Below are 27,499 nucleotides of genomic sequence, written 5' to 3' on the forward strand. Positions count from 1 at the left end.
GCAGAAGAGCTTCTGTAAAGTTTGGAAGGTAGGAGACGAGATACTGGCAGAAGTAAAGCTGTGAGTACCGGGCGTGAGTCGTGCTTCGGTAGCTCAGATGGTAGAGCACTTGCCCGCGAAAGGCAAAGGTCCCGAGTTCAAGTCTCGGTCGGGCACACAGTTTTAATCTGCCAGGAAGTTTCAAAATGCAATGTGCCAAAAGATTATTTATACAGTAAAAAAGTACTAATTGCAAAGAAAAAATTAGAGAACATAAAAATTCTAGTCTACTGCTCAAATAAGAGCATATTCATTTTTAAGAGAGCCATCCAGAAAGTAAAGAATGTTTTACCATTATCAAGATATTCTTTAATAATAATGCAGAAGCTCAATATACATTGTTTATCACTTACTTTGCCTATTTTTCCACACAGCCACCTTTTATATTAAGGTACTTGTCTTACCTTGGCACAAGTTTGTGTACACCCTCTTCATATCATGTGGCTGACTGGCTACTTAACCAGGTCACAACAGCATCCTTCAGGTCTTCATCATTTGTAAAGTATTTTCTAGGAAAATGATCCTTTATGTTTGGAAACAGGAAAAAGTTTGACAGACCCAGGTCTAGACTGTAGGGAGAATGCTTGAAGGCGTCCCACCAGAATTTCTAACGCAGCCAGGCTTGTGCCTGCTGGGCAGTATCTAGAAGTGCATTGTCATGCAACAGAACAATTCCATGTGAGAGCATGCCTCTTTGGCAGTTCTGTACAGTCAGATAAAGATGTTTGAGGCTATCACAGAATGTATCACTATTGACTGTTGTGTTATGGGGCACGATATCGATGAGTACGCCCCAGAATACGTAATACAGAGGCCATCAGTTTTTGAGTTGATGCAGTGTTTTTGATCTTTCATGGCCTCTGTGGCAACTTAGCATGACACGCCAATCCATAGACCATCACTTCATTGGGGGGGGGGGGGGGGGGGGGGGGGGGGAGGTTGCAGTATTATGAGTAATCGACATGTTTAATTTCCTGTAACCATCTGGTTGATGAATGTGTTGCTCACCTTTTCTTAATGCTCCAGCAATGCTAGTGCAGCACCCACTCAAGCAGTTTTCTGGTCATCCGTGAGCACACATGGCACCCACCATGCACAAATTATGTGGTACCCTAAGTGCTGAGTGACAATTTTATGCACAATTCAACAATACACTTCTTGATATTGCTCATGTACATCGCTAATTGAGAATCATGAATTCTCTTGAATGATCCAATGCATCTTTTGTTTCAGTGCATCAGTGATGATGGAGGGTTGCCAAGATCCCTTTTCATCATAAACATCTGTTCTGCCATTGTTAGACATCGTGCACCCCTTTTGGATGCTGGCTGCATGCATAAAACCTTTCCCATAAATAGTAACAAGTCTGCAGTGAACGTCACAGGGTCTAACATATTCCATCTGCAGAAAATAATCAACACCTTGCACCTCACAGTCACTGGGATTCTGGGATTCACAGTCGGCACAGCCATGATCACAGCTACTTTTGCACTCACTACATGACAGCGTCCATCTTGCAGCTGCGTGCGGCAACTGTCCGAATCACACTGAACACTGGATACCAATTACAGGCTGCCACAAGACAGTATGTGCAAACTTAGACATGAAGTAACATTGCAAGAACAGTCACATTGTAAGTACTGACCTGAAGTCAAGCACAGGGTCTTCTTGATAGGTTGCTTGTGACACTCTTTCCAAAGTGTGTGCCATCAACACACACATCTGCTGCAAGCTGTAATTCATTAAGGAGAAATAGGAGCATTGCTAAAGAGAACACAAAGAAGATAGTTATTAGTTACACCTTTTAACCAAAAGATTTCCTGAATGGTGAACTTCTTACAATACAATCATACAAAGTGTATAACAAAGATAAGCACCTAAAATAGTGATAAAAACAGAGTGTCAAAAAATCATAAACAAGGGAAGTTATAGATATGATATCCACTAAGTGAACATTTTAGGATTAATTGAATTCAATATCACTTCACCAATTGACAATCATGCTGCCACCCTTCACCCTAACTATATCTCAGGGCATCCCTCAAAACAGTAAGTTACATCTAAAACTTCGTATTCACATTTATTGGCATCAATTCACAATGAAACTGTCACATTTCAACCTAACTGTGACTAGGGCTACGCTGTAGGTCAGTCTGTCAGCACAACCCACAGTCCAAAAACTAATACAGACACACAAGAAATATTGTCAGTAGTCCATTCTCTTTCTGTTTGTGCACATACAAAGCCACACGCCACATCATCATTATGTTATGTGACACAATTAACATCTGGTATTAGTAAGTTCAGCTGGGCTATTTATTTTTCCCTTTTTCATATGCTAATTCTCATGCAGCCAAATCCATTGAGAAGTCTTCCAGAAGGATACATTTGAATATTTGCAAGAGATGCAGGATCAGCATCAAAAGCAGACTGGTAGAGCTTCCAGTACATTTCACCACATAAGCGAAAGTCTTTCACACACTTACGCAGCTGCCATGAAAAAAATAGAGAAATCCAGAATTAGCAGCTGCATTGACGCACTGGTAAATAAATTTACAAATAAGTTTTACTTCAATTGAAAACCACAAGGTGAGGAGGGATTAACATTATAGACAAGGTGTGAAACATTAAATATCACTCCAATTAAATTCATTACAATAAGTGCTCTCTCATGTGTTTTCGGTGTGACTGATTGATGGAGTACTTCTGGATGTTCAGCTGAGCTGTTTCCATTTTACGCACAATATTTTGATGAACGACACAGTAGTCTTCTTAAGTGCTGTGAGTTGTGCTGTTATGTGCTCTTGCTGCATGGGCTCCAACCAGATGATGACTAGTTCCGTTGCTGAAATATTGAGAATAAAATGGAAACAACAACTCAGCTGAACTTCCAGAAGTACTCCATCAATCAGTCACACCGAAAAAATGAGTCCTGATTCAACAATGGGATTCTTTTCGAAGGGAAAAAAGAAAAAAAAAAAGGGGAAGAGAGGAAGGAAAAGAGAGAGAGAGAGAGAGAGAGAGAGAGAGAGAGAGAGAGAGAGAGAGAGAGAGAGAATGATCATAATCACTGCAAGATGCATTGTGAGTTATTTGATTAAATTTTTCCTCTTAAACAGGCCGCAAGGAGCCACACTATTGTTTTGGCTATTTTATACAGATATCCAACTACTAAACAAGAGCATTAGTCATGGAAGAAATCAGTTACTTTATTTACATAAGTTTAGAAAACATTGAAACAGGTGGTTGCACAAATAGAAATGGCAAGTGTGGCAGACAAATTATTATACCCATTTAAGGGAACATGTTAATACTGAGTTTACAAAAGAGAATGCAAAAATTAACGCTAATTCCTCTATCTCTAACATCTGCCAGTTCTTTACGCCAGACACCAGTCAGCAAAACAGAAACAGAATAACCTGTGCAGTTATTCAAATTCTGGGTTATTTGTCCCATAAGTATGGCATTTTAATAATATTGTTTTCAAAGTCTGTTTATTAAATTTCTAAATATTTGTGTTGCTCTGTTCAAATTTATATGCTATTTCCTAATGCAATAATATAGAAGAATGCTGGTATATTACTTTTATGTTAAACTGGTGAGGTGTAGAAGATGTGGATGTTATGGTATTATGGAAAAGTCACGCTATTTGCATCAGGGGAGGCTTTTTGGATGAGACAAGAAGGAAAGACATTACTTATCGCAAAGTCACCCAATGCCCCAGACCAGAGACCTATCAAATGATGTGACAAGGCAACACTTTCTTTCTCATCCCATCCAATAGTTTTCCCCTAACTGGGGGTTTTTGAGTGATGTGCCACTTGGTGAGTAGCTTTTTCAATTAATTTTTAACTATTCAATTATATAAGTATCTTCTTCAATACCTGGGCACTGGAAGGAGAAACAATAACAAAAGAGAACTATCAACTCCATCACCAGCTGTACGAACAAGTTTAGCTCTAATGACTGCAACTATACAAAGTAAAGAGACTGGTAGTTGCATCACAACTGCACTTCACCCTCATTCATCTCTTCTGATTCAAAAAAAGTGTAGAGCCAAGTTTTTGCACAGCTCCTTACTCTCCAGATGTGGCTCCTTCAGTCTTCTTCTTGTTTTCAAATTTAAATGCACTATTTAAAGAATAGCGTAAGAGGACACACACACACACACACACACACACACAGTCTGATTGGGAGGGGGGGCATGGGAGGGGGGGGAGAAGGGATGGGAGGTCATTGTATGCAATCTGTAAAGCTGGCCAAATTTACTTTCATTAAACTGAAAACTTTGTTGAAGACACTAACCAAGAGTCTCCCACAATTACACTGTGTATTAACTGAGAAGATTGTTTCAAATGATATCACCTTATTTTGAAGTACACATGTATCCGAGTGGGCCTATACTGCTTCATATAATGTAAGGAATCTGGAAGTGCTACAGAACACATCCCTGCGGCAAGTGTTACAAGCCTTATACTTCATTAGATTTACTGAGTTGCTCATGACACTGGCACCCACCTTTCCTACAGCAACACAATATATTGGCAATCCATTTTTATCTTTCCTGTCATATGTTTCGAAACCAGCAAATCAGGAACATCAGGACCTGAGACAGGAACAAAGCTTGGAAACATGGGCAGCTCTTGAGGTTGCTAAGGGACTGAGAACCACTCATATCCACATCATTACCATTTCAGCCCATCACATCCAAGTCGTCATTCTCTCACTAACATCTGGCACTTATCATTGCCTTCATGCCATACCTATCAATGTTTGGATTGTTAATGCCATACCCTGGTATGTTATATTGAAGTAAATGCCAACTGGCAACAGTCATTTGAGGTTTGTGAGTATTTGCAACCAAGCGATGTGGGAAGTGGGAGAGTGATTTTTTGTTCGCAAGGAAGGTAGAATTCCAAGGCAGAACTCTCACCATTGCTGTCCTCCTTAATGAGACAGTATATGTACATATGTAAGTAGTGTTGTTGCTCAGTTGAATGGCTGCTTCATGTCATTTTGTCATACTTTAATAGTAATGCCTGTAATTTACTGACATGTAATCTTTCATTCATTATGAGCTATTCGTCATTCATAATAACTGAAATCCCCAATATTCTAGGTATAGAAATGAGAATTAAATTTTTTGGGGATGAAGTCATTTTTAAGACTTTACTTTAGTTTTTATGTGTGTGTTTAACATTCATTTATGAAACAGTCATTCAGTCTTTTAATGCTGGAGGTGGACGAATGGGTAGGACTTGCTCCATGAAAATTCCTATTGCATCCATAGTTTGGGGATAGCTTCTTTTATTAGTATTCAAAACTTGAAGGATCCCTGGTTCAAACCCAGCCACTGCTTAAATTCTGAATAAAAAGCATCAGCAAAAGGCAGCTGAAGACTCCTGGCATAAGAAGTCATCATTCTTCTGCCCATGACCTTTTATAAAAGAGCAGAGGAGTGGACAGAGGTTCAGGGTACCCTCTTGCCTTTGGAGTGGGAAGCAGCCCCTACAGGCTGGAAGAATCAGCAATGATCAACAGCATGAGGATATAGAGGGCAATGTAAATCACTGTATTAAAGACACTTATGGTACATCCACAGGACATGTCACCTGTAACTGAAAAAGTGTCTCAATGATCTCCCCATTAGCAAGGATTACCCCCATTCGGTTCTGCCAAGGGGGGTGTGACTATGAGAAAGAGCTTGAATAACCAACAAAGGGATAACATTCTAATAGTCGAAGCGGGGAATGTCAGAGGTCTGAATGTAGTAGGAGAGCAAGAAAAATCTGTAAAGGGAAATGCAAAGACTCAACCCATATTAAGTGGGGAGGGGGTCAGTGAAGTGAAATGAAAAAAAAATTAGGATATCAGGTCAGACGAATATACAGTAATATTAACAACAGCAGAAAATGGTACAATGGGAGTAAGATTCATCATGAATATGAAACAAAGACAGAGAGTGAGCTATTGTGAATTGCTCAGCAATAGGGTTGTTCTTATAAAATCCAACAGAGAACCAACACCAACAAGATGAAAATCAATCATGGGAGGCTGGAACCCAGTTGTAGGGAAAGGAATAGAAGAAATGGTTATAGGAGAATATGGGCTTGGCATTAGGAATAAGAGAGGAGAAAGACTAATTGAGTACCACAACAAATTTCAGATGGTAATAGCGAATACTCTTGTTCCAAGAATCACGAGAGGGGGAGGTATACTTGGAAAAGACCCAGAGGCACGGGAAGCTTCCAGCTGTCTTATATCATAATCAGGCAGAGATTCCAAAACCAGATACTGGATTGTAAGGCATACCCAGGAGCAGGTATAGACTCAGATCATAATATAGTACTGATAAACAGTGGACTGGAGTTTAAGAGAATCACCCAGAACAGTAAGTGTGGAAGGAAGGGTGATGCTGAAGTACTAAGGAATGATGACATGTGTTTGAATTTAGCTAAGAATATGGATAATGCTGTAAGGTTTACCAAAGCAGGCAGTTCAGATGAAGAGGAGTGCATATCCCCAAAAAGGGCAATCACAGATGTTGGGACAGACAAACATAGGTACAAGGAAAGTAATTGTGAAGAGAGCTTGGGTAATAGAAGAAATACTTCAATTGTTCAATGAAAGTAGAAAGTACAAAGTACAAAACTGTTCTGGGGAAGACAGGAATGCAGCAGTACAAATGCATCAGGAATGAAATAAATAGGAAGTGCAGGGCAGCTGAGGTGAAGTCGCTGCAAGAAAAATGAAAAGAAATAAAAAAAGAAATAGGTGTTAGAAGAACAGATTCAGAACATAGAAAAGTCAAAACAACTTTCAGTGAAAATAAAATCAAGGGTGGTGACATTAAGGGTTCAATGGGAATTCCACTGTTAAACTCAGAGGAGACAGTGGATAGGAGGAAAGAGTACTCTGAAGGTCTGTATGAAGGGGGAGGACTTGTCTGATAGAAGAAGAAATTAAGAGTTAATATGGAAGACGTATGAAATCCAGTAAAAACCATAATTTAGAAGAGCTCTGGAAAATTCGAGATCAAATACAGCAGAAGCGATGGGTGGCATTCCATCAGAATTTCTAAAAAAATTGGGGGAAGTGGCTACTATATGTAGAAAAGAAAGAAAAATAATAGTGACTTGCTTAACAACAGAGTGAAATACAGTAGACTGCTACTCACCACAAAGAGGAGGTGTCGATTGGCAGACAGGGCACACAGAAAGAAGATTGCTACATATTACCAGCCACACCATAGGGCAGTGACCTTTGTATGTGTATATGTGTGTGTGTGTGTGTGTGTGTGTGTGTGTGTTTTGTTTGCTTATTTGTATTTTGTGTACATCTGACAAAGGTTTGTATGCTTATCTGTATTTTGTGTACATCCGACAAAGGAGTTAGTCCCATACTTATTACATCTAGCAGTACAATAACCCATGATAAACAAAGCAAGGAGGACATAAAAAGCAGGTTAGCACAGGAAAAGAGAACATTCCTTGCCAAGAGAAGTCTACTGGTACCAAACAAAGGTCTTCCTTTGAGGAACAAATATCTGAGAATGTATGTTTGGAGCACAGCATTGTATGATAGTGAATCATAGACAATGGAAAAACTGGAACAGAAGTGAATCAAAGTGTTTGAGATATGGTGCTACTGAAGAATGTTGAAAATTAGGTGGACTGATACAATATGGAATGAGGAGGTTCTCCACAGAATCAGTGAAGAAACAAACATGGAAAACACTGATATAAAGAAGGGACTAGATGGTAGGCCATGTTAAGACACTGGAGAATAACCTCCAGGGTACTAGAAGCAGCTGTAGAGGGTAAAAACTGCACAGGAAGACATAGACTGGAATACATCCCGCAAATAACTGTAGATGTAGGGTGCAAATGCAACTCTGAGATGAAGAGGTTGCCACAGGAGAGAAATTCATGGCAAACCACATCAAACTAGTCAGAAGGCTTGATTCAAAAAAATTAATTACATTTGCTACTTGCAAAAGTATTGACATTTTGTATCTGTATTTCACCAAATGTAATGTCAATTTGTCAAATATCAATGTGTGTCACGTATCCATTTTTTAGATTTGTTTCTAAAATAAAAATATATCAAACTGCAGCTGCAATTGTTTCAGTAAATGTTGAAAGACTTTCTAGCTGAAAGCACATGTTGCTCAACAACTGACATTCTCTCTCTCTCAGAACTTCCTCATACTGAGTGACAACACTGCAATAGCTCTAATATGGTTATACAATTTTTGTACATCAAAAAATTGAAAGAAAAACATAGCAATTTAAAATTAATCATCCTTTTTTAATTTCAATGCCAACCTATCACAACATTTTTCATTACTCTAGTTCATTTTATAACTCACTTTACACTAGTCGTAAAAACCAGGTATTGCAGTTACAAATATTTTCTCATATTCATAAACTAAATAAATTCTCACTAGAGGCAACTGACCCAATTGCATCTCTCTCTCTCTCTCTCTCTCTCTCTCTCTCTCTCTCTCTCTCTCTCTCTCTCTCTCTGTACCCTCCCCCCCCCTCCCCCCTCCTACCCCACTTCCTTACCCCCTGCAGGTGCTCCTGAGTTGAAGGACGTCTGAAGCACCGGCAGTTTAGTTTGGAGGGGATTACAGTTTTAGCAGTTTCATGTATGGGATGTACAGGGTGTCCAAAAAGTCCCTTTACAGCTTCAAAATTTTATTACAATGGCAGTTTTTGAAATATTTTAACAAAATTTCTTGTATTGTAATCACTGTTTACTAAAGTTTTTATATGTACTAAAATTTTGTGTTTCAGATAATCTGTTGATGGAAGGTACTGAAACTCTATAAAATGGCAACTCCTCAAGAGAAGGCACAATGTGTGACCTGGTTTATTGAGACAAAATCAGATTGGATGTTCAGACTCGACGAAACTTCAGAACGAAGTATGGAAGAGATCCACCATCGCACTCTTCAATTCGTGCGTGGCACAAAAAATTTATGGAGACAGAGACAGTGTTGGACAAAGGGAGAAGAGGGCGATCAAGAATATCCAAGGAAAACAGCAATCATGTTTTAAATGTCTTCACTCATTCACCTACAAAGTCCATCCGCACTGCTGCCAGACTGTTGCACCTACCACGTTCAACTGTGCATAAGGTCCTCCACAATAACTTACGGTTGTATGCTTACAAAGTGCAACTGCTACAGACAATCGAGTCAAATGACAAGCCCAAAATGGACAGAGTTTGCATTCAACATGCTTGAACGCCTTTCAGTGATAAGGCAACTTTTCATGATTCTGGAACATTAAACATACACAATGTGAGAATCTGGGGATCTGAATACCCCTATGTGACTAGGGGCTTCACTGAGATAGTGCAAAAGTGAATGTGTGGTGTGGAATCATGTGCAACTGAATAATTGGTCCATTTTTCTTCAAAGAGTCAACAATTACTGCAGATGGTTACCTCAACCTTCTGACCGAATATGTAACACCACAAGTGATTGACTGACAACCATCTATCATTTTCCAGCAAGATGGTGCACTACCACATTGGGAACTGCATGTTCATCGGTTCCTCAATGAAACGTTTCCAGGCAGATGGATTGGAAGGGATGGGCCAATTCCTTGGCCACCGTTTTTGCCAGATATCACTCCCTTGGACTTTTATTATGGGGGTATGTAAAAGATATCATTTATCACACACAGATATGGGACATTGCTGACTTGAAGCAAAGGATTCGTAATGCCATTGCCACCATTGATGACGCTATGCTACAGTGAACATGGCAAGAAATCGAGTACCATCTTGATGTGCTTCATGCAACTAAAGACGCCCATATAGAGGTCTACTAAACACTGTCAAAAAAACTTTTATAAACACTGATTACAATAAAGGACATATTGTTAAAATACTTCAAAACTGCCATTGTAATAAAATTTTGAAGTTGTAAAGGGACTTTATGGACACCCTGTATATTTCCCTGTCAAAAGTCAGATAATTACTGGACAACTTTGTATTTCAACAAGTAATAACCATTCTATTTATAATCTTGTCATTTAATAACAGAAGGCCTCTATTTATGTAGTTTCATTAAATCTTTGTGAACATCAGTAAATACTGCAAGATCTTTGTTTCTTCATAAGTACAAAGGGTGATTCTGTCTTCAGGGAAGAGTTCACTGTCACTATTTGTCTGGCACTTTAGGTTGGTTGAGACTTAAGTTTAATGGTACAGGTGGTAGTAGTAGTACTTCCATTAGCAGAATGGTGACCACTGATACTTAACTCTCCGTAGCTGAAATTTGCTTGATGATATGGTGACCAGTGTCTGAAGGCAGCTCATGTTAGATGTCGGTAAGATATAGTGGATAACATCAAATTTGCCATGACTGTTCATAGACAACATGGTTGTATATAGAGGGATGTTGAAACACCAGGAAATTGTTACAAAATGTGGGAAGACCAGCAGAGGAGCGATACTTGGAGCAGGGACTGCAAGCCGACACTTGAGGTAAACAAATGTTAAGTATTTGTAAGTAGGTACAACGCTCTATTACTACTTAATGATACTGCTAACAATCAACTCCAGAAAAATTCACCCAAAAAAGAGAGAGAGAGAGAATAAGTTTAAGTATGAGGAACAACGCACAAAACAAGTTACAGAAATAGCAAGTACCAGAATCAGTTTCTCTGGAAGAATCTTAAGTAAATGTAATTCAGGTCATACATTTCTATGTCAAATAAATATACGTAATGCACATTCAGAAAAATAGAAGGATTAAATGAAACCATTCACCATAAACTGAAACATTGAGCAACGGTCCAGTACACAAATTGCATTGAAATTATTGCTAAGCTTTCAGACAATGTGCCTTGAAGTTAACAGCTGAAATAAGAATGTCCATCACACGCACACAAACACGCACGCACACGGCTACACTGTCCCACACATTGTCAATGCATCCCAAGGGGAGAGAGTTTACATTGGAGGAGTGAGTGTTGAAACAAGGAGGAAGGAGGGGTTGAAGGGAAATAAGGTAGTGACTGGGAGGAAATGAGATGTGAATGTGCCACTGATCAATATATCTGACAAAATCCTTCACACCAGTCAGGCTGCAGTTTCACGACAATATGTCCAGCTGGGATAATTTAGTTTAGAGTGTGTGTGTGTGTGTGTGTGTGTGTGTGTGTGTGTGTGTGTGCGTGTGTGTGTGTGTGTGTGTGTGTGCGCGCGCGTGTGTGTGCGTGTGCAGAGGGGAATGGCACGGACATGCTGTGTGCAAGTGGGAGCGGCAGGTAGTACAGAAATTTCCAATAGCATTCTAGAGGTGTGACATTATGACACCTAACTGGGTGCACAAAGTTTGAATTCACAGTGTCACCTGGGCTGTGATATGGCCAAACCGCTGCAGTGGGTCGCGGCTACTCTCAGCTACAGAAGACGCTACAGCGGGTGGTGGTGCAGTACACAGGCTGTGGCAGGCGTGTGCTAGTTGTGCGAGGCACTGCAGGAACTCTCCACGCAGCCGCGTGTAGTCAGTTGCAAACTGCAGTGAGTGCGCAGGCGTGCTTGCAGCCTGTTTTACACACAAAATACAAACTCTTAACTTAAGTCTTTGCATGTCTCTTTTCAAATTTGAAACACAAATTAACTGAAGGTAAGGTAGTCAGGTGGTTTCAGCCTTATCTTAATAGCAGGAAGCAGAAGGTATTTATACATTTTCACATAATAAGAAACAAGATAGCAAGCAATAAAATACTGTCAATTGGAAAGTTTCTCAAAGATCCATATTATTTCTGTTTCTTTTTTTGACTTACATTAATGACTTGCCTCCAATTGTAAAATACAACTCCACAATGTATTTTATTTTATTTATTTATTTATTTTTTATGATACAAGCAAGCTGTTGATTGTTTGAAACAGGAACTGAATATATTATGCTCTGGAGAGAAATAACTTTTGGTTTACAGCTAGTATGTTGACACTTAAGGGCAATAAAACATGTGGCATACAATTTCTTACACACAATTCTTTGCACTGATATTTACTATGCAGACATTTATGGCCTCCAACAAAAGCTAAATGCTGCCACCTATAAAATTAGAAACTGTCCACACTTAGCACCAATGACATGCGTAAACTCATTTACTTCACATTATTTCATTCCTTGATTGCGTATGGGATAATATTTTGGAGCTACACAGTTCATGAACTTACCATATTTTCAGTCCACAAGCCGAAAGCTTTGTTTGGCAGTCTTTTTGTTATGCCTGTCCATGACACAGCATCTCCACTATATGGTGAGTAGCAACTATCCTTTTCATAACATTGTCATGTAATTTAAGTGTTCGGTGTGATGGTGAAAGGAATACTTTTCTTCTCTACAAAATATGAGATCAAGAACCGATACAAGTATTTTCTAGTTTCCTTAATCCATGTGCACAGAACATTGCGAGCAGAGGGTAGGACGGTTATAGGGCCACATGGCAATTTTCACACGAAATGAATAAATCTAAGGACAACAAAACATCTCTCTTGTTTCTCTTATTTAAATGTTCAGTTTATTTAAACTGAGTTTGCCCTTTTTGTAAATTATAAGCAACAGTCACAATATGGAGAGAAGTGGTTAACAGCAGAAATAAAAAAAAAGATGAAAAACAGAACAGTGAGAACACAACTGAAGCAAAATCTGTCAAGTTTTGTAATAAGACTTTTTATCAGTTCTAGGTTTGTATGATAATTGATTAATATTCACACTAATAGCAACATTCAGAACAATGCCAATATTTAAGAAATGACGTTTTTTTCCATCGTCACTAAATTCACAAATATTGGTATAATGTAAAACTGTTTGTTGCTGTCAGTTACAAATTTTGTGGATATTACTCACTTTGAGAGCTGCAGTAGCTTTACAGCAGTGAGTGACAGCTGTCTCGATCCTCTGCACAGTCCCAGGCAACTGCCCACCCTGCAGAGCGGTCTCACCACGGCACAGTGCCTCCAAAGATACAAGCCAGAAGTGCAGTTGCTCTGATGCCACATTTTCCTGGAGGCGACCGAAGATGTTGGCTGCTACAGCATGGTGACCATATCTGTGTAACATTAGACTGCCTGTTATAAATGAATGTTAAAACTTTAAATATAAATACTGCTTTGCCATGGTAATCAAAGTTAAATATGTCTGTCTTCCCTTGGAGTAAAACCAGAAAATAACAATATAAAATTGCCACATGCACATACAGGGTGAGCCCAAACTCTACTAACAATCTTTGAAAGAATGATTTGGTATATCTGCCCGGAGTTTTAGTGCATGTAAAGCTCCATCCTTGTAGGCTCCCTTTACAATAATTCATCTAGTTTGTAACATCAGTTACCTTTATGACTTTCTATAAATTTGTTCTTATTACTGAAGCCACAGTAACAGTGATGCAACATTGGCACATAAAAAAATGTAATACCACCTTAAGTTTTTTTCCATCATAACTGGTAAAAGAGGTTTGTTTTATCAGTAGCTCTTGGAATTACATAAAATTACTTTCTTCAAATATTTATGAGCTTGGGACACCACTTGCATAAAATATAAAAATAAGAAAAAAAAACATTGTGCACAATGTACATGTTCTTGTTAAATTAGACATCTACATAACTACATGCCAGTGTGCATGAATTAGTTCATATTTAAGTGTTTTCTCTTTTTACTATACCAATATATAAAATAACCATTGCAAAGATGATCTCTGGATGAATAAATTTATACTATATTAGCTACTCATTCAGTCATACATTTGTTCATTCAAATTTCATGTTCCATTACCCTGTCAAGTAGGATGACTTTCAGCGATGTGGAATGAATCAAGGTAAATGTTATCAAAAGACAAGCGAATCATAAGAAAACTTAATTTTATGTATATGTATTAACAATTAACTGTAGCTGTATCATTTAACACTATTCATGCTTATGCAAGCTAAATTTAATCAATTGGAAAGAAGGCATTTACTATTAAAAAGTCACACGTTCCTCAGTTAAATTAAGTATGTGATGTTTTAGCTTGATATTTACTGGATTACATTAGTATTTTGCAAAGAAAATAGTTATCTGTAAACATATCGTCATGTTTGCAATACATTAGAGCTTCTCATACAAATTTACAAGACCCATTAGTTGGCAACATGCGCTAGCAAGCTGCATCTGGAATTCAGCGAGCATGCTGGGCCCAGACTGAATCCATGTGGGGCATTAATGACAAGGGCTAGTTTGACAACCAGCCTGGATGTGGATTTTATGTGGTTTCCCACATCTGACTCAGATGAATATCAAGCTGGTATCAAAGCCCCTCCTCAGTTATAAGATTCACAAACATTTCAAATAACATTCTCATACTTTCACATGGGTAACACTACACATGAACAGATGAGGCACACAATTTCCCAGGTTGGTGACAGAATCTGAATCCACTCCCTCCAGGACTAACACTGCCAAATCCAGATTAACACACCAATCCTATGAAGATATGGAATAAGGCAAGAGGGGGGGATACAGCTTTATGATGAGCACGGCTACTTGCCATGTTGGCAATTTTTTAAATTTTCCTTCTACTTGGTTGGAATATCCACTTCCTTGCATTATGTTACATGTGAGCTTGTTGAATATGTTTGCACCAGAGAACATGAGTGTTGACAAGGAGGCAAACTCTACATGAAAACTGGTGAGTTTAGTCTCGTCCGAAGGCCTGAGTGAACTGCTCTTTTTTTTTATCTTCCCCAAATCTGTCCCTCTTTCCTTCTAAGGAAAGAAGTAATAGTTCCAAAGGCTAGGATAATTCTGTATGTGTGTTTTGCATACTACCAGTTTCACCTCATCAGTCTGTCTCATAATTTTATGATGCTAATGTCTGTTGTTTGTTCATGCAGTGCCTGCATCTATATTTTTGTCATTTATCAGTCAGTGGAATATTTGCTGTCGCCGAGGAAGTAGAAAAATTTAGTGGCCAACAATTTCAATATAACACCATTTCTGGAAGCTCAATTTAATTAGGATCACAATTTTTGTATGTTTCTCATTTAATGCTGTTCCAAGATGCTTTTGCCTTATCGTTTGAACTTTTAATTTTTTGAGTGTAGTGCACGTATGCCACTTTTTTGATAGCAAATCAGAGGATTTTACAATGCTGGTGGCTATGGAGTTTCAACTCTTGACAATGGCTTGTCCTTTGATTAAGAAATGCTTTCTCTTTGTAGCACAAGATACATTAATCCCTTGTTTATTTCAGAGGATAATAATGTTCAAACCTGTCCAGTAATATATTCCCCACACTCTTCCCTTAGTTTCACTCTATACACCAAGGTCAAGCCACCATTTATGATTCTGTGAAACAATACTTTGATCCGTTACACAGTACTTTCCTCCTATGATCTTTAGCTAATTAGTCAGTATATTTTATTGTTAACATTTGATCATTATAGTCATATAAAACATTGACTACTGGTTTTATGTCTACATCAGTGAAGGTCGTTGGGTCTAAAAACAAACTGTCAGGTTGTTGCACTGTGCTTTTCAATCTTTTAAGGGAATTTTACTGTGGCAAATAATAAATAAATCAACATCAACAACTCTACATGTCTCCAGAAACACTAATCTTATTAAAATTGTCCCTAGATGCTTTTTGAATTCTCAGGTATATTCTACTGGTGACCTCTGAACTATCTGTACCACAACCTTGTGTGTTTCCTGAACCACTACAAGTACTGTGGCACTTCATTCAAAGAGCTGTTCAACACAATTACCATTAAACTGAAGGGCTTGGGATTTTACTCAATTTTTGCATATGTAGCCAGTTCCCCTTTCTTCTTATTGGTTCAAGAGAAGTATGATCCATCAAGATGAATTCATGCAGCTTCCGTGATTTCCACAAGATTCCCTAACTGTCACAACAAATCAGTTAAAATTCAATCCATCCTTTCATTTTCCTGTATGTATATGAGAAGTCCATCCTTTTTATTAACTAGACTTTAGATGTTCTGATGGAAGACACTACATGTACTTTCTTTAACATCCATGGCTTTGTACTAGCTGCTATATTTTTTTTCACTAATAGCTGTTTCAACTGTAACTATATTTATTCTTCAACTCTTGTCTTTTGGATGAATATATCATAAAAAGACCCAGGGAATAAACAACAAATCACTAGTATGTGATGCATACTGCTTTCACTGGATTGGATGCCTCTGGAAATGTGGGAGCCACCTCTTACCTAAAGTATTTGGATACAAAACATGCCGTGTATGTTACAACCAAGTGAGGAGCTGTGCATCAGTCACAATCATATGTAAACATCCTTCTCCCCTGAATAAATTTTCAAGCTCTAATTAATGTGTTACACATAGGGTTAATTGTAAGGTTATCATACCACTCAAAGTATGACACAATCTTCACATTAGTATAAGGAATAGTCTCAGCAGTGTGCTTGATACTCTCCACTGTATAATTAAAACTATCTCCAACCATTATCCAATGATCTGCTTTACCCAATATCATTTCCCATAGAATCTAAACCAATCACTTAGTCCTCCACTTGTCTTAATAATTCACATTATTTGGTAGTCACTTCCCACAGACTTCACTTGCATCTTAAATCCCGTACTGTTAGACTGTTCCTGAACTTCTTGCATTGGCTGTATGCTTTTTTTTTTCACAGCCTCCAATGCACAGAAGCAACTGGAGATAGGTAGACTGAAGCTATAAGACTTGCAGCTCTCCTGGATCCTTTCACTTATTTTGAAGGCTTGATTGTAATTCCATCTTCTACTACTATTACTATTACTGCTAAGATTCGTTATGCATCTGAAGCTTGTTGGTGGTTCCTGTATATGCTGCTCCCTTCCACTCTTACTATGGCTCCTGCTGTCATTTTGTTTTGTTTTGTCTTGCTTGTTTATTAATTTATTTTACTGTCTCACCTGCATTTTCCTTTTTCTTCAGGTCTAGTCATCTACACACACACACACACACACACACACACACATTCTCTCTCTCTCTCTCTCTCTCTCTCTCTCTCTCTCTCTCTCTCTCTCTCTCTCTCTCTTTGACTCTTACTGACTACCCAGATGAAAAGTGTGTGCCCTTAGTTAGTGATCACCATCCCATACAATTTACACATGAAATATAAGGACAAATCCGAAAGACATTAATGTCAAGGACAACACAAATTGAACACAGGGGAAGTGGGAACAAAAGCTTTGCAGGCATCACTAACCTGGCGGCAGATCGAGCTATCCTGTAATTTGCCCAAAGATCAGCTTTCTCTGAAACTGCCTCAACTGCTTTTCGTATCTCGAGTGGCCACTCATATGTTAACATTGTCTGGAATATTAGTGTGCAAAGCATTACCTGTGAACAATATAGTAACCTGGTTACAGTGGAAAAGTTATAATGTTGTCCTTCCATAGTAGATAGACATAAAAAGCTATGATAAAAAGAGGCAAAATGAAATATCATAAAAGTTAACTAAGAGTGACATAACAGCATGATATTTTTTAAACATACTACACAAATAATCGCTGTTCCTAGGACCAAAAGGGATACCTAAGTAACATCTAAAAACAGCTGAATAAACACCAAGGAAGCTACCTGTAACAAGAAACACACCTAACACACACCACAGAGAGAAACACCTTTATCTCATATTATAATATTTTAATACATATTTTTTATTCTAAAAGCTCGGCATCTTATACTAAACTTTACATTGTTAGTAGTACAGCTGTCATTCCATCAGCATCTCTATCATAGTTTATTTCAATAAGGAAACTTTGTCTTGCAGGTATTTCTTCAATTTGTGATATCTGTTTAATTTTTTATTTAAGTGTGGGCACAGAATAATTTACAGTATTGTAGACACCAAACTAGAAGGGAAGCAACATAAATTAATCAGTACACAAAGTTTTACATTTAGAAATAAGTCTCAATATGGTGACTTAAAAGCAAGAGTGCGTGTTCATTTAACATTCTCACCCTCACTGTTAGCTCATGAAATTACTCTGTTGGCCAATGCAGCCACAGTAAATAAATTATTTACCTGATTAGATTAGATTTACTTTCATCCCAAATGATTCGTAGTGAGGTGGTCCTCCAGGATGTGGAACATGTCAGAAGAACAACAATACATGACAAATATTTACAATTAAAACAAATAAGCTAATGTACCATCCCACAGGTCTCAAGTGGAATGATTGTCATTTTTTAATGAACACTATATGAAAGAGTCATCTTACAAATACTAATGCACTGAATTTAAAATAAAAAAGTTTTTTATTTATTTATAAGGTAATAAACATGTAATACAACTACTATAATACTTATTTACAATGAACACATTACTGCACTGAAATGGTGCAGAAGTTAGATTGTACTTACACACACACACACCCACACATTTTCAATGAACACATTACTGCACTGAAATTGTGCAGAAGTTACATTGTACTTATATACAAATCAGTTGGTTTTACTAAGAAAGTCATCAATGGAGTAGAAGGAGTTGGCCACCAATAAATCCTTTAGGCTTCTCTTAAACTGAATTTCATTGGTTGTTAAGCTTTTTATGGCTGCTGGCAAGTTATTGAAAATGTGTGTTCCTGAATAACGCACACCTTTTTGTACAAGACTAAGTGACTTTAAATCCTTGTGAAGATTATTCTTATTTCTAGTATTGATTCCATGAACTGAGCTGTTGGTTTGAAAAAGTGATATATTTTTAATGACAGATTTCATTAAGGAATAAATATACTGGGAAGCAGTAGTTAGTATCCCTAGTTCCCCAAACAGGCTTCTGCAGAATGTTCTTGAGTTCACACCACATATAACTCTTACTGCACGTTTTTATGCCCGGAAAACTTTAGCTTGGCTTGGTGAATTACCCCAAAAAATAATTCCATATGACATTATGGAATGAAAGTAAGCATAGTACGCGAGCTTTTTCATTTTTATATCCCCTATGTCTGACAAAATTCGCATTGCAAACAGAGATTTGTTAAGACGCTTCAGCAGTTCTGTGGTGTGCTCCTCCCAGTTGAATTTATTATCAAGCTGTAATCCCAAGAATTTAACACTGTCCACTTCTTCTGAGAAGAGAGAGAGAGAGAGAGAGAGAGAGAGAGAGAGAGAGAGAGAGAGAGAGAGAATGTTGCACATCTTGCAGAGTTATCTTCAAATATACTGGAATGCTTACATTCACTTATCAGGAAATTTATATCACAATGGTACATGTTGGTAATATAAAACTCTGACAGGCACTGACACACACACAGGGGAGGGTTAGAGAGGGGGGGGGGGGAGGGGGGGAGTCATAAAGACTTTGCCTCCTTACCTTGCGTTTACTTTCTGGCCTAAAACTTTCAATAACAAATTGGAAATTCCTGTACCTTCAAAACATAATTACAAACATCCCTTATTAATCCCAAGTGATAATGTTAGCTGTATTTAAGCATCTCTTCTACAGGGAGGAAAGGAAGAAGATTTAATTTCTCACTGACAAAGAAGTGATTATAGATGTTGGTGTTCCATGGAACACATTTCTTTGATACAGAAATGTGGTCATTTAAATGTGATGCTAGCAGTAGAAGTAATATCTTTGCTGCTGTTTTCAGTGTGTCAAAAACTGCCTGTAAAAAACTGTACATATCAAGTTAATCACAGTTTAAAACTGTTGAAGTCTTCACAGGCACTTCTTGACAAGTTGCTTGTTCTCACATATCTCAAGTTTTTGGTTGATGATCCTTTAGTAGTTTTTCTGACATATTGCTACCACAAGTAGCTAGCGCTGACAAAGACTCAACATCCTTTGCTGGTGGTGGAGTATGGTCCACAACCAGTAACCAAGGGTGAATCTTTATCAATGCTAGCCACTCTTGCTGATGAAACATCAGAAAAACCACAGAATGATTTTGTGATTTGTTCTTCTCATATGGATAGTATTTCTCCTGTCTTGTTTTCATTGTATCTTCTCACATAATTACATTACATTAATACTTGTTCATAGATCACAAATAACACACACACACACACACACACACACACACACACACACACACACACACACACACAGTTGGCAGGGTAGCTGCATGAAGCTCACAGTGAGCCTGGAGGCAAAGGGAGGAGGGGTGCATTAACTGTGGGGAAAAATGAGGACAAGGACAGAGAAAAAACAATGAAAGATGATGATGATGACGATGAGTAAGTAGACAATCCTCGGGATTTGTTAGGAGTAAAGTATTGTGTTTGAAATATAACTTGCCCTGTAGTTGCACAGCTGAACAAGTAATAGGGGTGAGAGAGGTGAGTTTCGAATGAATATTTTCAGGCAGTGCAACATGTCCCTTTGGAGCAGACGCATCATTTCACCTGGTGTTCAGGGTGGGAATAAGCCTATTGTGCACAGACCAGCTTATTACAAGAATTTTCCAACAGCACACTGAACTGCAGTTGGCACAAAAAAGAATGGTAATCATACCCAACAAACAAGAATCAGCTGAGGAAACTGTGAATATTGTCTCTCAGAAAAGTATTAAGTGGACTCTCACGAAATTTTGAGAGAACACAGTACACACAATTCTGTACAGTAAATGGCATAACACCATTGATAAATATTGACTTTGAACATAAGTCTGTTGCTAAGGCAGAATATTCAAAATTTCAGGGTGCATGCATTCATGAGAAATTGAATTGGATGAAACACAATGATGATCTGGTAAAACAGTTAGATTCAGCTTCTTATGCTACTAGGGTTATTGCAAATTTTGGTGATAAACATATCAGTAAATTAGCCTACTATGCCTACTTTCATTCACTGCTTTCATATGGCATCATATTTTGGGGTACTCCATCATTAAGAGAAAAAGTACTCATTGCACAAAAGTGTGTAATCAGAATTCTAGCTGGAGCCCACCCAAGATCACCTTGCAGACATTTATTTAAGGAACTCAGGATATTCACAGTACCTTTGCAATATATGTATTCACTTATGAAATTTATTATTAATAACTCATCCCAATTCAAAAATAATAGTGAAGTGCACAGCTACAACACTAGAAGAAAGGGCGATCTTCACTATTCTGGGTTAAATCTGACTTTGGCATAGAAAGGGATGAAAGACGCAGCCACAAAAATCATTGGTCATTTGCCAAATAGCTTTAAAAGTCTGGCAGATAGCCAACCAACATTTAAAAACAAATTAAAAGAATTTCTGAATGACAACTCCTCCTACTTAATTATACTGTGTAAAGAAAACTTGTGTTACACTAACAAAGTCCACATAATTACAAAATGTTGTATTCATGATCTATGGAGCAAGTATTAATGTAATATAATGATGTGAGAAGATACAATGAAATCAAGATAGTAGCAATAATATGCATATGAGGAAAACAAATCACAAATCTATTTTGGATAGACATTACATCTCAGCAGTTAAGAGGCCAGACAGTATTGTAACTAAGAACAGAGAGAAAACTGTACAAGTACTCCAAGACATCTTCATTTTATATATTTGGATTCTTCTGTCACTTCTTGATAGAACAGTTTCACACATAAGGTTGAAAAACAATCAAGCTGTGTTCTACTAATATTTATAATGACATTATACATTATGAGACCAAGACACTGCTGTAGTCAATTATATCGTATTGCAAAGGCCTGTTTCGGCTTGATTGCCATCTTCTGGTTATCTATGCAAAATTTCAGATTTTGAAGTAGACAGTTTAATGTATTATGGAATAGAATTACACTTTGCGACATACATATGGTGATCTTGATATTCGTATAATATCGCTGTCATATTTGCTGTCACTATTGGATAAGTTTGCTCCTTTGGTTTTAGTAGAGTTATAGTAGTGTTAAACTTTAGCTGGAGCAGTTATTTCTGAAGCTTTTGAATTATGATAGCTTATTTTATAACGACTTTACTTGACAGCTATACTGATAGTTGAGTCAGCAATGTTATACAGTTACAGGCTGTTTGTTTCCATAGTATCCGGTAGGCCATATCTTACCAGCTGTATTATATTGCTTATATGATTCGTGTTTATTTGGTTCTATGCTCATATGTAATTTAATCCAACTGTTTTTTGTTAACTGGTTATGCCAGATAGTGATGTAGTGAGTGAGGTTTATGACAATTTCCCAATTTTATTTTATTCTCAAATGTATGTGCTTCAGTGGTTATTTTGAATTTCATGGTTGACATGATCTGTCAGATGTTTGTAGATTTTTTTTCTATTCATCTCATGTTTGGGCAGACAATTTCAATAAAATTTTCTATAGAATGTGTGTGTTTCAAATCAGTCTCTTCATTTAGAATTTCTTGAGGGTAATTTTGTGTTTGTGAATATGCTTCGATCTCTTCAAGATTATACCCACACACACAAAATTACCCTCAAGAAATGAACAGATCACTCTGAAGTGTTCAATCAATGCCTGCTTGAATATGTTTCGATCTCTTCAAGAATATATTCACACACACAAAATTACCCTCAAGAAATGAACAGATCGTTCTGAAGCATTCAATCAATGCCTGCTTGCAGTCAATGTCTGTAATTCCTTTGTGTTGGTAAACAATGTTTTTCAAAACATACCTGCTGCTGCTTTGATTTGTTTTGAAGTGCAGGATGAGGGTATAGAACAGTTAGCACAAATTATTACAGATTGGTGGGAGGCAATGAATGCGAGAATCCCAGTTCACGGGTTCGCTTGTAATGATTCTAGTCTACAGCTTTTGGAAAGTTTTGATTGTTGATTAAGCAGATTGCACTCATTAAATGTAAAGGGTTCATCATTTTCATGAGAAACACAAAAAGCTTTGTACCATGCTAATGGAGTTCTTCTTTGTATTACTCAATTATGTTATAATAATTACAAAATTCGGTATTTTCTGACTCAAAAGTTTCAGACTGAAACCTGTGGAGCAAGATTTGGATTGTACAGACAACTATCTGGAGCAAATTATCACATCTCATAACTCACATTTTACAATCCGAAAGATATAATAATAATGACTCATGTTAAAATTTTACTTGATTTATGATCTTCACATTATGGAAGCATTTCTCTCAACTACCACAGTTTGGTTGATGATTTTGGAATTGTGTTGATTTTTCTAGTAGACCCAGAATTTGAAGCTTCATTTGTCCAAGTAATGAACAAAAATGATAAACTAAAAACAATCCTGTTTTTGTTTATATTTGAGGGAATGTCACACAAAAGACTTTACGAAAAAGGTTTTGTGAAACATGTGCAGCTGCAGTACTTAAGTCAAGTGAAGCCTTCATTTAGATATTCTTAATAAGAGTTACTTTACTCTTTCATCCTCAACAATCATGCTACCTGACTTGGAGTATTGTTTGTGTATTGATATTAGAGTCCTATGAATCACACTTTTTAAAAATTTGTAACTGAAAGCAGGTTCTACAGTTCATTTTGAAAAGTATTGTTTTGTCAGATATCAATTTAAACTTCTTTCTTCATATGTGTTTGTGTGGTGATGCTTTAACTGACATATATGAAGATATGACCAATACAGTTTCTAATAATTATACAAAACAAAAGAATGATAACGTACAGTCAAGAAAAGTAGCAAATAAAGCGCGAGGAAGCTTGATGTATTCCAAAGAAAATAAAAATTCAGTTACACAGTTGGGTTTTATTTGTGCTGAAACTCTGTATCCAAGTAATTTCATGGTTTGCTTTTGTGTATCTGATTCTGATTTGAAAGTGTGGTACAAGAAAAGCATAAAGTTTATACTAATTTCAAACCACACTATACGAAATTTTTCCTATCACAACGCTTTCAATGCAGTTACTTAAAGGACAGTTGAATTCATATTACTCCTTTTCCTTTATTCCCTAATTTGTGAGCCTATGTTTTTAGTAACTGCAATTGCATTTACAGACACCAGGAAACCTGTCAAAATAACTCATCAAAGGTATGCTGCTTTTTTTCATCATCAAAATACAAATGTTACTGCTTTCTCCAGTAAATACTAAATAAGGTTTCATTGAAATTATAATGAATAAAACAACTCGGTAATGAAGTTAAAATCCACTTGATGCTTATTTAATTTAATACATAACAGCAAGTTATTGTCATCTTTTGCATTTATTGGTGTGGAAAACTTATTTTTTAACATGCAAGTACATACTGATCATGCCATCCTATACAGCTGCACAATATTTTGTTTTTATGTGTAATAAGTTTTCTGTCTTAAAATTCCACTTTTGGACATATAAATTGGAAGAGTAATAGTTATTTATTCATGCACAGTTCTGTTAATCATAGAATTGCAATAATTAATGTGCTTCCCACTCCTCCTACCATATAATTGACTTCTGCACCATGTTCTGTTTTCGTGTATTACAATGTATGACAATTATTAAAACTGCATTCACAGTTATTTAAATCAGAATAATACAAGTGATTTGTTTTTGTGTCCATTCTGGAAAACTGGCTGCATATTTGACAACTGCCTGACGTTGCCACATAGAAGACTCCGACTTGAGTGAAATTGGTTGTTATAGCACTGATGTCGTTGATAACATTCCACAAAACAAACAAACAAAGATCTTGCCCTTCATTTATGCCCCTTCTGCAGCAAAAGTCATAATTAAAATAAACTGGTGTATTATCCCATATTTAGAAAAGCCATACAACAAATGAGCCAAAACTCTCAAATCTTGCAACATTAAAACTTCATTTTATCTAAGAGGTATCACAGTTCAAATCCTAGTCAGTAACATGGATAATAAAGATTTATTAAGTAACAGTGGTGTTTACAAACAATCACCTGCACCGACTGTAACAAATTGTACAAGGGTTATTGCAAAAGTCGTGGCAAAAATTTTTTGTCTCAAAAATGGTAACAAATTAAAAATTTCTGAAATATGCAAATGGGAGGTTAGTTCATATGTATACATTACATACAGAGAGACAGATGAACACACATGCTGCCATAAAGATATGGCACAAGAAAAAAGATGAAACAAATTTTGTCATTTCAAATGTGTTTTCTACATCTACATCTACATGATTACTCTGCAATTCACATTTAAGTGCTTGGCAGAGGGTTCATCATACCACAATAATACTATCTCTCTACCATTCCACTCCCGAACAGTGCGCGGGAAAAACAAACACCTAAACCTTTCTGTTCGAGCTCTGATTTCTATTATTTTATTTTGATCATCATTCCTACCTATGTTGGTTGGGCTCAACAAAATATTTTCGCATTCGGAAGAGAAAGTTGGTGACTGAAATTGCGTAAATAGATCTCGCCGCGAATAAAAACGTCTTTGCTTTAATGACTTCCATTCCCAACTCGCGTATCATATCTGCCAAACTCTCTCCCCTATTACATTATAATACAAAATGAGCTGCCCTTTTTTGCACCCTTTTGATGTCCTCCGTCAATCCCACCTGGTAAGGATCCCACACCGCGCAGCAATATTCTAACAGAGGACGAACGAGTGTAGTGTAAGCTGTCTCTTTAGTGGACTTGTTGCATCTTCTATGTGTCCTGCCAATGAAATGCAACCTTTGGCTCACCTTCCCCACAATATTATCTATGTGGTCTTTCCAACTGAAGTTGTTCGTAATTTTAACACCCAGGTACTTAGTTGAATTGACAGCCTTGAGAATTGTACTATTTATTGAGTAATCGAATTCCAACGGTTTTCTTTTGGAACTCATGTGGATCACCTCACACTTTTCATTATTTAGCGTCAACTGCCACCTGCCACACCATACAGCAATCTTTTCTAAATTGCTTTGCAACTGATACTGGTCTTCGGATGACCTTACTAGACGGTAAATTACAGCATCATCTGCGAACAACCTAAGAGAACTGCTCAGATTGTCACCCAGGTCATTTATATAGATCAGGAACAGCAGAAGTCCCAGGACGCTTCCCTGGGGAACACCTGATATCACTTCAGTTTTACTCGATGATTTGCCGTCTATTACTATGAACTACGATCTTCCTGACAGAAAATCATGAATCCAGTCGCACAACTGAAACGATACCCCATAGGCCCGCAGATTGATTAGAAGTCGCTTGTGAGGAATGGTGTCTAAAGCTTTCCGGAAATCTAGAAATACGGAATCAACTTGAGATCCCCTGTCGATAGCGGCCATTACTTCGTGCGAATAAAGAGCTAGCTGCGTTGCACAAGAACGATGTTTTCTGAAACCATGCTGATTATGTATCAATAGATTGTTCCCTTCGAGGTGATTCATAATGTTTGAATACAGTATATGCTCCAAAACCCTACTGCAAACCGACGTCAATGATATAGGTCTGTAGTTTGATGGATTACTCCTACTACCCTTCTTAAACACTGATGCGACCTGCACAATTTTCCAATCTGTAGGTACAGATCTATCGGTGAGCGAGCAGTTGTATATGATTGCTAAGTAGGGAGCTATTGTATCAGCATAATCTGAAAGGAACCTAATCGGTATACAATCTGGACCTGAAGACTAGCCCGTATCAAGAGATTTGAGTTGCTTCGCAACCCCTAAGGTATCTACTTCTAAGAAACTCATGCTAGCAGCTGTTCGTGTTTCAAATTCTGGAATATTCCATTCGTCTTCCCTGGTGAAGGAATTTTGGAAAACTGCATTCAATAACTCCACTTTAGTGGCACAGTCATCGGTAACAGTACCATCGGCACTGCGCAGTGAAGGTGTTGACTGCACCTTGCCGCTAGTGTACTTTACATACGACCAGAATTTCTTCGGATTTTCTACCAAATTTTGAGACAATGCTTCATTGTGGAACCTATTAAAGGCGTCTCACATTGAAGTCCTTGCCAAATTTCGCGCATCTGTAAATTTTAGCCAATCTTCGGGATTTCGCGTTCTTCTGAACTTCGCATGCTTTTTCCGTTGCCTCTGCAACAGTGTTTGGACCTGTTTTGTGTACCATGGGAGATCAGTTCCATATCTTACCAATTTATGAGGTATGAATCTCTCAATTGCTGTTGCTACTATATCTTTGAATTTGAGCCACGTCTCGTCTACATTTGCATAGTCAGTTCGGAAGGAATGGAGATTGTCTCTTAGGAAGGCTTCTAGTGACGCTTAATCCGCTTTTTTAAATAAAATTATTTTGCGTTTGTTTCTGGTGGATTTGGAAGAAACGGTATTGAGCCTAGCTACAACGACCTTGTGATCACTAATCCCTGCATCAGTCATGATAATCTCTATTAGCTCTGGATTGTTTGTGGCTAAAAGGTCAAGTGTGTTTTCGCAACCATTTACAATTCGCGTGGGTTCATGGACTAACTGCTCGAAATAATTTTCGGAGAAATCATTTATGACAATCTCGGAAGATGTTTTCTGCCTACCACGTTTTGAACAAGTATTTTTGCCAACATATCGAGGGAAGGTTGAAGTCCCCACCAACTATAACCATATGAGTG

The 27,499-nt window shown here is 37.5% G+C and overlaps 1 protein-coding gene and 1 long non-coding RNA gene across 4 annotated transcripts in view; one reads left to right on the forward strand and one right to left on the reverse strand.

Moving 5' to 3' along the window:
* Positions 1-9,941, forward strand: part of LOC124613033 — a 53,609-nt gene extending 43,668 nt beyond the window's left edge. For all 3 annotated transcript variants that reach the window (XR_006979596.1, XR_006979598.1, XR_006979599.1), the window contains one exon: positions 8,841-9,941. This is a non-coding gene — a long non-coding RNA (uncharacterized LOC124613033). The remainder of the gene's footprint in view (positions 1-8,840) is intronic.
* Positions 1-27,499, reverse strand: part of LOC124613032 (integrator complex subunit 7) — a 157,348-nt gene that overhangs the window by 42,364 nt on the left and 87,485 nt on the right. The window contains 5 exon segments of the mRNA XM_047141600.1: positions 1,685-1,771; positions 2,426-2,529; positions 11,414-11,608; positions 12,923-13,124; positions 17,286-17,419. Of these exon segments, the coding sequence (XP_046997556.1) occupies positions 1,685-1,771; positions 2,426-2,529; positions 11,414-11,608; positions 12,923-13,124; positions 17,286-17,419 (722 nt within the window).

Source organism: Schistocerca americana, chromosome 4, assembly GCF_021461395.2.
Source record: "Schistocerca americana isolate TAMUIC-IGC-003095 chromosome 4, iqSchAmer2.1, whole genome shotgun sequence".
In the NCBI taxonomy this organism is placed as follows: domain Eukaryota; kingdom Metazoa; phylum Arthropoda; class Insecta; order Orthoptera; family Acrididae; genus Schistocerca; species Schistocerca americana.